This window comes from Atractosteus spatula, chromosome 12 (assembly GCF_055471065.1).
Source record: "Atractosteus spatula isolate fAtrSpa1 chromosome 12, fAtrSpa1.hap1, whole genome shotgun sequence".
Classification (NCBI taxonomy): domain Eukaryota; kingdom Metazoa; phylum Chordata; class Actinopteri; order Semionotiformes; family Lepisosteidae; genus Atractosteus; species Atractosteus spatula.
Window position 1 is genome coordinate 2,548,473 of NC_142717.1, and position 15,092 is coordinate 2,563,564.

Below are 15,092 nucleotides of genomic sequence, written 5' to 3' on the forward strand. Positions count from 1 at the left end.
CCAGAGCATCAGCTGCTCCTGGACCCGGCCAGATGCCTGCGGTCTCCTAGGGACGTGGGTGAGAGATCCCTCCTCTAAGTTGCCATCTCTCTCTGATGTCACTGCAGGCTTTCTTCCCAGGGCAGAAATGATGTCCATTTTTTTTGTCGGAAGTGATGTATACACATTTTTTTAAGTGAATGTTTTTTATCAAAACTTGACCATCTTGCTAAAAGATAAATGCCATATAGAGTGAGCATGTACTAAATATTGACCTGTTATTTCAGGAAGACTGAGTGAGGTTTTAAACAGCATTTACTGTGCCTCAAAGGAGGTCTAGATCTGCAGAACTGCAGGGCTGTTGCGTTCATCACACTCATACAATATAAATGATGTGTGGAAGATTTGTCCAGCTTTATTACTCTGATAATCTAATCAATTAAATTATCATGCTGTCCCTCATTAAAGAAAAGCAGTTCTAATTAACAGGATAATCCACAATCCTGAGCCGTGCTCAGTATGTTTTCATTTTTATTACATTTGCATAAATCATCTGGATGGGTTATTTCTTTTTTTTTTAAAACCCTGCAAAGCAGTTTGAAATAGTCAAAGGCACAGCTGGTATAGTTCAGATGAGTATGAAAGGCTACTGTATAAGCATTTTAGATGAGGAGTTCCTAATAGAAAAGCAGCAAATGAAACATTAATTTATAATAGATCTAGATGTACCCATAGCAATACCAGGAGGCCTGTGGTGAGTGACAACAGTGATTATGGGTCATTTAAATAGGCTCAGGCTGAGGCTTCTGGTTTAAAAAATGTCCATGCCCCTTCCATGGTTTTCTGATTTAAAAACCTGCCATTGCAGAATCTGAGCTCTACAAATAGAGCCCATTTAACATGTAATAGCCAGAGTAGCACCTTATAAGCACAACCAGAAATGGTGTATTCATTTTTGAAAGACCCCAGGATGTGAAATCACCTGGGAAGACATTTTATGACCTTTACGTTTCTTCAGATTTAGTGGTTCCAGTCACTCATACGTATGGCACTGTTTGCTGTTCGCAGAAAAACCCAGCTTTAAGTCTGAACATTCGTTAGTACGTCAGGTTGTTGCAGGAGTGCTAGACTTTTATCATTTACAGGGACCATCCTTGCGAAGATGTTGTTCTTCCAAATTTGCAACTGTTCCTGGTTTATAAATGTCACCTGACCAATTGTCTTTCACCAAGGACAGTTGATCAAATCGCAGGAATGTTTGCAAGTTAATTTTTTCTTTGAAAAGTTTAAATGAAACACAGTTGTGGACAGCACCTCCCATTAACAGTCGTGTGATGGTTCTGATGACTTTTAAGGTCCAGAAAGGGACCACCATTCTTAATTATCAGTGCTCATTTGTTTACTGTGGACATTTCATTTTCCAGATATCTTATATTCCAAATGTCAAATATGTCTGTCCTAAGGTTTTTACACATGACTTTATGCCTGTCCCATGCTTGTTTTATTTCTTATCTTGACAATTTCCTGACTGAATGCATCTAGGTCTTGTGAAGACTGCCCTGAAGGTGTAATATTTCGGAGGATTAATAGTGACCAAAGCGTTAGTGTTGAAGATCCATATTCGTATGCAAGGAAGCATCGCTGTTCTGACAAAACTGCCAAGGAAAGTGTGAAAACAAATGTTCTGACAATAACACTTTGACTGCTCAGGGAAATATCAACAGGTGCCAAATGAAAATAAACTGGTTAATTGCAAGAGCAACATTGGCAAGATTGAGTAAACTTTGAGTCACAGTTTTCCACTGTTTTTCTTTTGATAACAGACCTTTATGTCCGTCTGTGGCTAGCTACTCTAATAAGTCCCTCGCAGAATTCCCATGGCCTTGACTAATGTCCATGTGGAACACCTCTCAGTGTGCTTCACCCCGGAAGGACACGGGCTGATTCCGATACTCTTTCTAAGGCAGCGATCTGCTGTGAGGTTGGCCATGGTGAAGGCCGCCTGGGCGGAACTCGTGAAGATCGCCTGCTCGATCCTCTGCATTAACTTATTTCCTTGAATGAATCCTCTGCATTAACTTCCTCCTTATTTCCTGGAATGAATCCTCTGCATTAACTTCCTCCTTATTTCCTTGAATGAAGATTTCTCCTCTCGTCTTCCTGCAGCTGCTGATGCCAAGGAGCAGCAGTTCTGGATGAGCCAGCTGCAGGCCTGTGCCAAGCTCTCCGACAGCAGTGCCAAGGTACAGTCTGTATTGCAGTCAACACGTGGCGACCTTGACATGACACAGCCTCACACGCCCAGGGGAGTGAAGCGTTTAGCTGCCAGGCTGATTACTCCCAGAAGTTTTGACTGACGCTTCAGGAACAACAAGCTTCTTAGAGGAATGAGGCAGGACCTGCCAGATATTGTGTAAATGCTGGGGAAGTAGCGAGTATGTCTCTTCTCCTTAAAGAAAAAAACAACAGCAGAAATTATTACGTTCTTTTAAGAAAGGCGGAATATTATATCTAATATCATGCTACTAAGAGGCCCTCCTAGCTCTAAGGCACCATCTCTTTAGGGGGGTCCTTGAAGCTCTCGTGCTAATCTGCTTGGTCTCTATTTGCATCCTTCTGAATCGTTTAATAAAGTATTGCAAGAATATGAAAATATTCACAGAACATCAAATCACAGAGCTAAAGGAGATGTTTATTTAAGGGGAGCATAAGGCCATGAGATGTTTATTTCAGTAAAAGGGATAGCTTTCAATACAGTGTTACACTTGTCCCGCACGTTAATTTCATGGTTGGTTATTGCAGCTGTGAATACGTCACATTGGTACTTAGTAACAATCACTTATTTTTTGGTATCCTGAAATGTTCAGAAAGTTTATTAGTGATGAGAAGGTAACATATCTGTACGATTTTCTGGAATGGTAAAAAATTGACACAGTTGTCTGACAGCTAACCTTGGCAAGCAGTGAAGAGGAAGTGTGCTCTAAAGCAGCTTTAGATTCTCGGTGAAATTGATGGGAGACCTGTAATCAAGGCCGATAATCCCGTCAGGCAAGACAGTGGAGAAGTAATTCTTCTTTTTAAAATGATAAACGGTTTTAGTCTTTAGCCTGCTCTGATGAGACCAGGAATGTCGTCACAGTCATCCTGTCTGAAATATATTAAACCATATTATTTCCAGTGGCCCTGTGAAAGTGGTATAAAAAGCCTTAAATCAGGGTTTCCCAGTACTGCAGTCCTGTAGGACTCTTTACCTGCTGCTTTTCATTCCAGCTCATCTTAATTACACAATTGAAGCCTTAATGGCACAAACAAATTGTTTGAGTGGAATATTTTACCAGTTGTTTTTTTTCTGCTTAGTGGTTGAGGTTTTTGTTTTGCTTAGGAAATGCAACAACGAGAAGTCCGACGAGTATGAGAGCTGAGAAAAATCAAAACATTCCAATTAATACTATAATAAATAATGTAATTAGGGGGTAAACTGTGTAATTAAAGGCACGGTGGAAACCATACCTGCAAGTGCTTGGTTCTCCAGAGCCAGGTTTGGAAACTTTATATGGATGGTTAATCTTTACAAAGTCATTGACATTTTATGCAAGCGTTTGTTTTATTTAGAAGCAGAACAACTACAGACATCTAAGTAACAGACCTCACCAAGATGGATTTATGACTCAGTGTTGGTTATGTCATGGAAAGCCTTGAAGTTTAAATCCAGTGCTAATGATTGTTTAAAGTTAATTAAAAAAAAAACTGTAGCCAGGAGAAGAGATGCACAGAGGGAGATAATGGCTTCTATATGACAGACTGACAGGCCTGTTTTAAATGAGGACTTGGAATAAATTACAAAGCTGTCTATTAATAAGATGGAGCACAGCTTTGATTATATAACCCTATGAAGCTCATCCTTGCCGTTTACTGTTTGTTATAGGAATGACTTCTCAGAAATCAGCTGAAGACTGACAAAGTTTGTTGAGGTGTTGACATCCTGTAAGCTGAGGACCCTGTAGTTCGTCCTTAGTGGGCTTCCCTTCCAGCTGAAAGAACAGCTCAGTGCACTGAGCATGTGAGCTGGTCAGATATGATTAGGTGAACCATTGATTCTCTCTGGGGTATTAAAAAGCACCACTGAGCCTGTGACCTACTTTACTTTTCAGTTTCCATTCAAAGCTCTTAAATGTGTCACTGAAATTTGCGTCTCCACTTGTCGTGCTCAATGCTATTTTTTACAAAGAAATCCAGGCATCAGTATTTTATAAATTAGAATGGTCTTTTACTTGCATTGGAGATGAGATTAAGGAGAAATGCTTTCCCTCTCAATTTAAGACGTCCTTCCTGTCTTGCTGTGGTACAGATACATGCCGAGGCATGACGGCACATCATCTTTACAATATAAAAAGAAGATACTCCTGAGTTTTTTTTACAGTATCCTTTCTACCAGCTGTGCCACACTTCTTAGAGATAAATCACATCATTTTAGAAATATTTTTTTCATTTTGTATTTAGACTCTTTCTCACAGTTGGCCAGAAAGACAGACCAAATGCACCATTCTAGATCACACACTGCAGCTGTTTTTGGAGCACTAGACTCACTTGCTATTAGAAAGCTTTTATTTTAATCAGGTGTTAGGGGTATAGTTCTGGTTACACATTTTTCTCTTTGTCCCATCGTTTATCAACAATATGACTGTGGGGGCATTTTTTATTTTTGCACTTCTGTGGTGCTGGATTAGTTTTCATTCGGTTAGGTAAAGCTCTCCCCCCTATGAAGTTCCACAATTTCATCTTCATTTTGGAGGGCTGCACCTCAGGTTACAAGGCTGTCATTTTGAAATGGCAAAATTGCAGTTGCTTCTACTGGACCAGAAGCTCAAAGAGTTTTGAGCCGTGTGCCAAGTTGCTTATCTCCTGAACAGGTAGAATTGGATTTTTCACAGACATTTGGCAGTAAATTGATTTGCTGTTGGATTTTTCTTTGTATGCTGCTTCCCTGTTAGCTTATCCTGTGTTTTTTCCAGTTCTTTGTCAGGGAGTGAGTCAGGCAGACACACTGAATCACCTCCAGGAGTGCCGTTAATGCTCCTGTAAAGAGGAATTTGTTTCACTGTCATTTGGAAAAGGATAGGAGGACAGCAAAAATTCAGCCCTCCTTTTGTGGCATTGACCCAAATGATGGCAGGAAAGTGTTTTTGGGAGACGTAGCTCGCAAAGAGGAAACAAAATGTTCTTCGGTGTGTTTGAAATCTCTTTTATTTTTAAGATAACCTTAATAACTACTGTAGCAGTCTGCATCTGAACTCCTTAACTGGGGAGTAAAGAGTGTGTTAACTGGGACTGTGAAGGTGGAAGTTGGAAAGGGACTTCTTCCGCCTTGATCTTCTGTCTCTCGTGACTGTCAGTCTGAAAAGAGCTGTTGACGGTAATCATACTTTTATAAAACCATCGGAGATTCCAGCGTGTGTTTCCATAGTTTCCTATGCAGCATAAGGTCACCACATTCTGACAGTATACTTTGTTGGAGTGTAAAGTGACTGGCATTTGGGCAATTTCATCGCTTTGATAATGCATTATTTTGGGCTGGGTGACTTAAATCATCTCTGTGTTAATTGAGTCAGAAAATCAGCTTAATGAATTCCTGAAGGGGGTCTCCCAAGAATGCTCAGCTGGTGAAGGCTGTGTGTGTACCATGGGTGTAATCCTGTGTAATATTATAATATGTGCAAGATCTTGAAATATTGTAAAAATAATTGACTGATCTTGAACAATTAAAAAGTGCCTTCAGTTATGCAGCATTCCACAGAGAACAAGTTCACTGTTATATGTTATTTGATTAGCTGGGAAGATGCTCGTGCCCACACAGTACATGTATGAAATGTTTAAAGAACGGTGGTATACGTACAACCAGAGAAGTCAATAAAATGACACAGGAGCTGAAAGTGCAAAGCGAGTGCTGAACCTGGCAAACTCAAAGGTAAAATTAAAAAAATGTAAAAGTAATAGATCGTTGATTTATAAAACACACAGGCTATAGAACAGGAGTACGTTTTTTTTAACGGAGGTAAAGGCAACCTTAATGAAATTAAAATTCATTCAGCAGACCTAATTTTATAACATACATGTAGGTCTTTTTCGAATGTCTAAATTGTTTCCGATTTTGGGAGGGTACGTTGTTAGTGGTATCCGAGCAGTACGTCCGCCTGGGGCATGTACTGTGGAAGACAGCTGTGAGGTAGAGCTAGAAATAAGGGTTTTCTCAGCCTTTCGATGGGGACAGCAAGGACCCAAGAGTGTTGACTGTTCTCGGCTTTCAACTCTAAGGCACACTTATTGAGAAGTTGCTTTGCTGTGTAGATAATGGCGGTGTATTTCCTCAAGGACTTTACTGTCAGAGAAGCGACCGTAGTGTTTTTACTGGCTTTGCTCCTGGCACAAAGGCATTTGATAATCCAAGAGACAGCTTTTGCAGTTACAACTTTTAAGTATTATTTTTAAACAGAGATGGGACTTCAGCGTAATGTTTCACAGTGTTCATGCAGGCCTATTCCATTTTCTGAACTGGAATTCATATTATCATGATTGTTACTTCATGTTCCTCATGTTTTTCCTTTTCTACCAAATGGCTTGGCGAACATTAATAGAGAGAAAATGACCATCCAGGGTCAAGCAGGATGTTGTAGTTGTATTGAAACACTTCTGATATCAGTTTTTTGTTTTTGTGATGTGAATTTTGTATTGCTTTTTTGTAAGTGTTTAATAGACAAAGATCATTGGTCAGCTCTGTTAACAACTTTTTTAACATTTTGTTAAAGTGCAGAGCAGGTTGGTGTCGAGTGTTAAGATGATCTAATGTCAGTCTTTCACCACTGTGGGCTGAAGTTTATTGTGGTTCTGCTGCAAAGGGAGTTTATCTGAACCTGATTTCTAGTGGATTAATTTCTCCATAGAGTTCTTTTCTAGCTGAATAGTATTAACATACACAGATAAGTGTATGCAGACATAGTGTACACGTATAGCTCTTACTGCAAAAGAACAGAGTTCACTTTAAACAGGACCAATATTCAGCGTTTTTCTCTTCTGGGCTGACTTCTTACGCAGTCACATTGCTAGACAGGGACCTCTTGAGTCAGATAATGGTAGATCAGCACAGAACGACAGGTCCGCAGAGGAGGGCCAGACTTTCATTTGCAGTATAACAGGAAAGGCTGTTATTTTTTTTACAAAAGCAATGGATTTTTAGTTGTCGCATGATTTGGTAAGAAACTGCGTGCGCTGAATGCAGGATAAGTTATTCTTGTCTTCTGAATAGACATGTTTGTCAAAATATGGATCAGTCAGTGTGCAGACAGCAGAATGGAGTCTTACATAACAAAATATGGAAACTGCAGCTTATATTTTGTATGTTTATCTCTTTGTTTTTAGTGTGCATGCTGTTATTTCATCCTGATTATTTGAATATCCGGCACTTAGTTTTCTGCTCAGTCAGCCTCAGGTGTTATGAAGTGAATTTATCTACCATTTCAAGATAATTGTGTATAGTTAAAAGCAATCAAACTGTTGTCTTCTTACTGTGTCTATATGAACAATCACTGAGCTGCCTTCTGCATATCACATGTAGGTATGTATTTATCTAAAAATGTAAGATTTATTTACTTTTAAAATAAAGTTTTAAACATGGATTTTTATAAACTAATTATACCACATATTTTTTGTCTAGAAGGAGTTCTGGAGGGTCTGTTACCTCTCCCACACTGAAAGTTAGGCCAAGAGAAACTCATTCTGTCATATCAGTGTCATATTAAATCCTGCTATCTGAATAAGAATCGCAGAGCTGTCTTACTTAACTAACAATACCAGCGATGGAAGAGAGCCTTAATTTATACTGAGAGGTGAGAGAAAAACACAGGCTTAACAACAACAAAATGACATCAGTTTATTATTTCCCTGGGACATTGTCCTGTGAAAAAGACTTAAATTAATCTAGTCATCGTGCCCAGAAGATTGCTTTAAAGCAGGTTGAATATGTTCCATTCTCACATCAACATGAAACTTTACATTAGGTCTACAGAATATTTGCCGCATAAAGACTGCTTTAGATTTTCAGACAGAGGCTGTTTTTTCTTGTGACAATCACCAGTTATACAGTGATATACAAAAAAAAAACAGGGGAAAAGCCTTTCAAAATTTAACCACAATTAGCCTTTTATTGAGTATTTTTGAAATCATCTTTTCTCTAATTTGTTCAGTCCTAGGATTATAAAATCTTTTAAGTAAGTGTTTTGCAGCCGGGAGCTAGAGGCTAGAAAATGCTAACAAAAGACTCGTTAAACGCCTGCCCAAACCGTATCATCTGGTGTGTAGTTTTTAGTTGTTTTTTAAAAAAGCTGATGTCTGAGCAAAGGTGTGCAGTAAATGTAAACGTCTGCATTATTCGTGTTAGCTAACGGGGAAGCTGCTTCTGGTGCGAAAAAAGACGCTTTATGTTTGTACGTGTATAGTTGGCATCTCCCGGTATTCCCAAGCCCTGAGCCAGCGGTCCGCACACTTCCCAGACGGAGCAAAGGCGAGGAGGCGAGCTTTTCTTCCCCTCTTCTCCACTGCGCGGCTTGCCGGCTCCCTCCCCTGTGACGGCTGACCGCTCTGGCGACGCGCGCCCGGCCCCTCCGGCCCCGGTCTGGCGTGGCTGCCTGACGCCCTCCCCCCGCTGTCTGTTCCAGGGCTCCGCGGCCGGCCGGACCCGGAGCTTCTCCCTCTTGCCACACGGGGCCGCCAACACCTCCTCGCCCGGCTCCCAGAGACAGCTGCCCCACGGCGGGGGGTCCAGCATCGTCACCATCACCCACCACAAGTCTCCCGCCGCCGCCCGCAGAGCCAAGAATCAGTATCCGGGGCGCCTGCTGGAGGTGAAGGAGGTAGGACAGTCGCCGTCACGGCCTCCTGCGTTTCCTCAGCCGCTTGAACTCCGAGCTAAACCCTGGCCACCTAGTTTATCGCCGCCCTCTGTCGGTTTGTTATTCTCGGGTACAGTGTGGGCGTTGGACTAGCACGCGTGTGGAGCAAGTGCACAGAAAAGGCCACGTTTGGAAGAAGCTTCTGACCCAAAATAACTAGAACGTAGTTTATTACCATGTTTGAAGCCTTAAGATAGAAAACAGCCCTTACTAAAGGTAATTACTTAGCATTCCTGTAACACTTTTTAGCTAATGCTTACCTAGTTTATCATTAGCTAATTGAGTTTATATAGTTTTAACCTGATAATCATATCATTCTGTTCTACTGTGCAATATGCTGTACTACAATCACAATCTCCTAATGGTTGTCCTACCTCCGTTTTCCTAATTCTGTCTTCATTGTTCGAAAAGACAGCACTACTACAGGTGTTTCCTCTCATATGCACACTGGCATATTGAGCAAGAAAAATAGCTGTGTGCTACTACAGTTTCGGTCGCTGAAGGCCCTGAAGGTTTTCTCAATCTGTGTGTGGAAAATTAAAATCTCCCATGCTGACTAGTTCACCCTTTACACACACAAACACTTCCTGATTTTTATAAGACTGCATTGCAGTTAAAATATGAATTTGGTAGTCTGTACTATTCTCCTATCTCTGTTATCTTTGAATATTTTATAAGGCTGTCCCAGATTGCCTAGATTTGAGTTAATCTAAATTCCTGTAGCACATTGCTTGTTATTTTTAGTGTTATACCCACTCATCACCTTCGCCATCTCTTTAGAATAATGTTTCCACAAATCCTGTGGTCTTCCCCATCACTCTGTGTTACCCGGTGTCTGTGTTTCTATAAGCATAATGTGCTACACCTCACAAACCCCAGGGGCTCCTTTCAGTGCTTTTGCACTGCAATAGTCAGAGCCTGGCTGGCTCTATGTCAGCAGTTCTCATCATTGAAAGATGGCTGATGAAATCACAAAGCTTGATTGACAAAGGGTTAACGAGTGCTGATGAATGGCTTTGCAAATTAATGGAATGACCCCGTCTTTTATCCCTTGGGTCTTTCTAAGCCTGAGGTAACATTCATGCACTGCTCTTAAGCAAGTTTACGAGACTAAAGCAAACCGAGACTAAAGCAAACAGGATTTTTTTTTTGTGGCTGTAAGATGATTTTTAGAATCTTTAAGAATTCCCAGAACTGAAGCTTGAGCACTTGAATATACCCATTAAATTGGCTCAGATGTTAAATTGGAAGTTAGAGCCCTGTTGTTTTGCTGAAAAACACAACACAAAGTGTCTCTGATGCAGAAGTTGCTTTGCACAGGGAATCGCATGAAACAGATATATCAGTGAAGTTCTCCAACACGTGCTTCAGAGAGCACTACCTTGTATCCTGGCTGCTGTATGTGTTGAAATTACTGGTGGAAACTTCTAAGTCATGGATCAGATTATCTAAATTCAACATATTTCTACAGTTATTTCCTTCTTCTAAAGCTGTTACTGAAAAATTAACTTAGGAGCAAGAAATGAATTCTTGCAATTTGATGTCCATAAAATAGCAGAAATAGTTCTTTTCACTATCCTTAAACATGCTTTAGTCATCCCGGTTTATCATTTGATAAATCTATTTAAGCAAAATAGTGTAGCAGTGTGGCTGAAAAACATTTTCATTGCAGTGCACATTTCAAGATCCTTCTTATATATTAAAAGAAACTTTATTTAGTATATATTCTACACAATAACGCATGGCTATGAAATTTAAAAAGTTAAAATAGTTGTAGATTACAGTTAACATGGTGATATTTTGTTCATGTTAATGCAGTTAAATAAGTGTAACTTGGTGCATGTCAATGAAAGCACAAATACTCTCTGTGAGCCATTGTGCTTCCTAGTGTTATTATACTACTGTTGATCCCACCTGATTTTTAACCTGGTTAAAAATCTACTCTTTCTTAGAGAAGTCTTGCCAGACAAAAGGTCAGTTAAGGTTACCTTAGCAGACAACCTTTTTAGTCCTAGTTAGCCCTCAAAATTCTATAGTCCTGTAGACAATGTAATTGTTTTGTATGTGTAGTAATATATAGTGTACAGTAGGTGGAATTAGACAGAAGTAGGGTTCTGCATAGATAACAGACATATTGTGTTGTGAATTTACTTTCTACTTTAAACATCAGGAAAGTGGTTTGAAATAGGTAAACCTAAATCCTTTAAGGAAATCATGCAGTATTAACATTATTTCATATGGATAAATAATTTATTACTTTATTATTTAGCTTGGGCTTACACTGTATTCTATTCAGCAGTTCACTGTGGTTTATTTCATAGTTTATATTTAAACAGTCCTTGTGATATATTTGTTTTATGAAAACATCTACAGAATGATATGTTCTGGTCTCCATGACAACACAGAGTTCTCCATTTAAAAAAAATTAATGCTGAAGGGGTGAAGTTACAAAATACCAGAGAATGAAAGAACTGTCTGAGAGCAGTGTTATAAAGCACCTCTGATAGGTTTTATTTTTTATTACTGTCACAAGAACATAATAGCAGCTATTATTGCTTTCTTTCTGCAAATTGCTGAATCCATTACCATTTTTTCCAAAAAGTCAATAATCCACCTACCAGTTTATGACAAAAGCAATGTGTAAAAACAGTGGGGGAACTGCACTGCATCATCAAATCGAGGGAAATGAGGAGCTGTGGAACACTAGTTTTCTTTTGGCTGCTGATGGGCTCAGAACAAAAGGCGTCTGTGGCGGACATTGACTCTTTCGATGGCTTGCTCTGAGCAGCACTTTTAGCTCATACGGCATGTGTCTTCTTGGCTCTAAGAGAGTTGGAAAGTGGGATTTGAATGGAATGACCAGAGCTCGAATAGGATTACCAGAGGAGTTTGACCCTCTGCCACTGACATTGAATATCACTCTATGCATTGTTGTCAAAACATCAGGGGTATCTGGTGTGGATTTCATAAGGTTTCTTTGAAATAATTTGTCAGTGGGAACCTTCAGTTTCAGCACTTTCACTGAAAAGAGTGTGTTATTGAAGGATAGAGGGGGCGTATAACTGAGCCCGTGTGGTGTCTGTGTGCCTTTACCTATTGCATGCTCCATAGGAAATGCAGCTTTTTCTCCAAATGTGGAGCACAGGTTTCCAGCAATTTTCTCTAGCAGCGTTGTACAGAATTTTGTGTTTATAATGCATGCAATTTATTTTAATTATAAAGAATCTTGTATGTTGGTTCTTTTACAAACTCATAATGGATACCTGTCGGTAAATATTTTCGACAGTATTATCGCTGAAAGGGAATTCAGACGGTCTCATCTCAATATCCTCAGAAACGTCCGTTTCAGACAGGTGAAGCTCTCCGCATCGGGACTAAAGGCTGCAGTAAAGATCTTATACCACCTGTAAAAGAAAAGGAAGAGCTGTGAAGGGCCCTTTTTGTTTTGGCATTCTGAGATATTTATTTCACGGGACGTAATGATGAGTCACTGTTAAACAAAGAGTACCTTCATAAGAGGCTGGAATAATGTGCCTGTTTAAATTCAGCACTTCAAGACTGCGGGGATGTAGAACTCTTCAGAAAGAAATTGGTTCTGTTTAATGGTCTTTTTAAAGTTGAATTACATTCAGTGAAGTTAAAAACAAAGTGAGGTATGCGCCCTTAACAAAGAGACCTCAGAGCACCTTCTTACCTGTGTAACAGTGTCACCTTGCCCTGCACACACTGAGAGCTTTTAGAGAATGTCGTTGCTCACCACTTCAACAGCTCAGGGGCACAGCTACCGAAATGAGAACTTCGGCATTTGCCATCAGATATATTCCAATAAAAACAGACGTGTGCAGACAGAAAATTATGTATTCCCAATGAAATATTTTAACATCAGAAAGTTTATTGTATATTGACATTATTAAAGGTTTTTTTCTAAACTGTCTGGAGTTTAATGCTCCCAATATATATATTAAAAAAAAAACCATAAAGTTGTCTCCATAAAGATCATTCGTAAAAACTCAAATGATAAATGATAAGTGGTCTTAGTCTGTGCTTCCCTTGGGAACAATGTGAAAAATGCTCCCAGCTCCTCATTATTATGCCCCTCGCTTTTATGTTTTAATTCTGTAATTTCTCTTTTGAGTGGGTACCAAGAGGTGCAATATGGTGACGCACTGTAAGATCATTATGGAGTTGGCTTTTCCTTTTACTGCATGATGGCTGTCGTTTGTTGAGAGAAGAGAAAGAGCGCCAGTTGTGGAATGTTAAAGAGGCGATTTCTATTTGTAATTAACTTGCTGATAGAAACGCTGGATGTCTGTGTTTCATAGCCATCTGGTGTGGGACAGAAAATGAGCATTTGGATGGAGAGAAATCAATTTTTCATTAAGGATTAGAAATGTGAATACTGAAGGTATCCAGGTTCCTTATCCAAGATGCTACTCTTTTTACTCTCACAGCTGACATTGCCAAATTGTTTGATTTGGTGTGTTATGAACCAATATACTGTACCATTCTCACCTTTAAAGCACTTTACTTTTCCGTAGCGCTATTCTATAAAGCATAACATCGTAATATTTTCTGTTTCTAAGCCTATACTAGGAAGAAGGAAAGATGACAACATTTTTCAAAAGAACGTTTTTTCCTAAAGCAGGTTTTTCAAACAATTGACACATGAGCGTAGTACGGTTTGTCCCTTAATGTGTGCCTTGAATCCAGACCGACGCTTCAGAATTTCCTAAATTAGGAAAGAAATGGCTTTAACCATTGGCTTTGTAATTCAGTAACGACGTGGGAAGAGTTACACACAAGAGGGTTCGGGTATCTCACTCATGGGGTGCTAGCAGTTCAGTGTTCAGAGTGTTCTTTGTCTGTCATAAGGAGTCCAACAGAACCGGCTTCAGCCACATGTCCTGAGAGCTGGCTCCTGAGTCCCACAGTGCTCTGGGGTCAGAAGTGTCTCCTGAACTTAATTTCCACTCGCTCCCCCTGAGTGTCTGGATTGCTGCTGATCTTGATGGAGTCCCCTGAGTTGCAATAGTCGGTCCCATTTCCTCTCTGTTCCTCTCCACAGAAGTTCAGCTCCTGCTGCTTTCATGACCAGGTGACGTTTTGTTTTCACCCTTTAGGATGTCTCTCTGGAAGGTTCAACCGCGCTGTGAAGAACTGATCTGTGAACGTGACACGTGTGCACTGGGGTTCTGCTGCAGGCTTTCACTGATGGTGCACTCGAGGCTCTACTGTCTGCAAGGTCCTGGTTCAGATCCAGGCTGGGTTTTCGCTGATTCCCACTATATAATAAATGGGCACATTTGATCTCAAAGCTCCCTTTGTAAAATTATGGTTTGCTGACTTACAGCTGTAACATGACTCTTTATAAAGTGTTTTGAAGGAGAGCTCTCCATAAGAGGGTCCTGTGCAACCTAAAAATGGATCATTTATGATTTTTAAAAAAATTCATTCTTTTGTGTCTTACTAGGACAAAACTGGATTATTTTCTTAACAACAGCATTCTTAAGCCATGATTGAAATTCTACCACATGCTTACTGTTTTTATTTGAGAAGTTTTCATTCTTTCAGCATTTTGTCGTACAGAGGCAAGGTGTTGGAGAATACGCGTTATTCGTGTGTGCAGCAGGTACTTATGGTCATACATTGACAAAGGATTCTAATAATCTTAGTAATCATCTGCTATATTTTACTTTAAGCCAGCACTTGGCACTGTTCCATGTGTACAGATTCAGTCTGTGGTTTTACAGAGATGCTGCCCTGCTGTGTTTGTAATTTATTATTGGGCATCCGTTAGCAGTAGATAAGATGGAAGGCAGCTTGTCACACCTGTGAGTTCCTTATAATTTGTCCTGTGGAGGCTTTTATAGCCAGTGATTCATTGCTGCCCAGATGTCTTACTGCTCCCTGAGCCACAGGGAGAAATTAATGTGTTTGGTTTCCAGTGATGGATTGAAGCACTTTTCTGGGGGATCTACTATCCATGAGTTTTTTTTTTTCTGCAAAGTACAATATAGTTCATTGCTCTTGAAATATATCAGAGCAGTCTGTATAAGTTCTCTAAAGCACTCCAGAACAGCCATTTATGAGCTAATTGCCCTTGCAGGCACTTCAGAGGGATGCACTTCCGGGTCTTAGACTGGGTGTAAAAAATGTCTTTATGGGTATTTG

General features: G+C 39.9%; 1 protein-coding gene across 1 annotated transcript in view; it reads left to right on the forward strand.

Moving 5' to 3' along the window:
• Positions 1 to 15,092, forward strand: part of osbpl10b (oxysterol binding protein-like 10b) — an 82,805-nt gene that overhangs the window by 19,571 nt on the left and 48,142 nt on the right. Inside the window, exons 3-4 of the mRNA XM_088928429.1 lie at positions 2,146 to 2,222; positions 8,688 to 8,882. Of these exons, the coding sequence (XP_088784555.1) occupies positions 2,146 to 2,222; positions 8,688 to 8,882 (272 nt within the window). The remainder of the gene's footprint in view (positions 1 to 2,145; positions 2,223 to 8,687; positions 8,883 to 15,092) is intronic.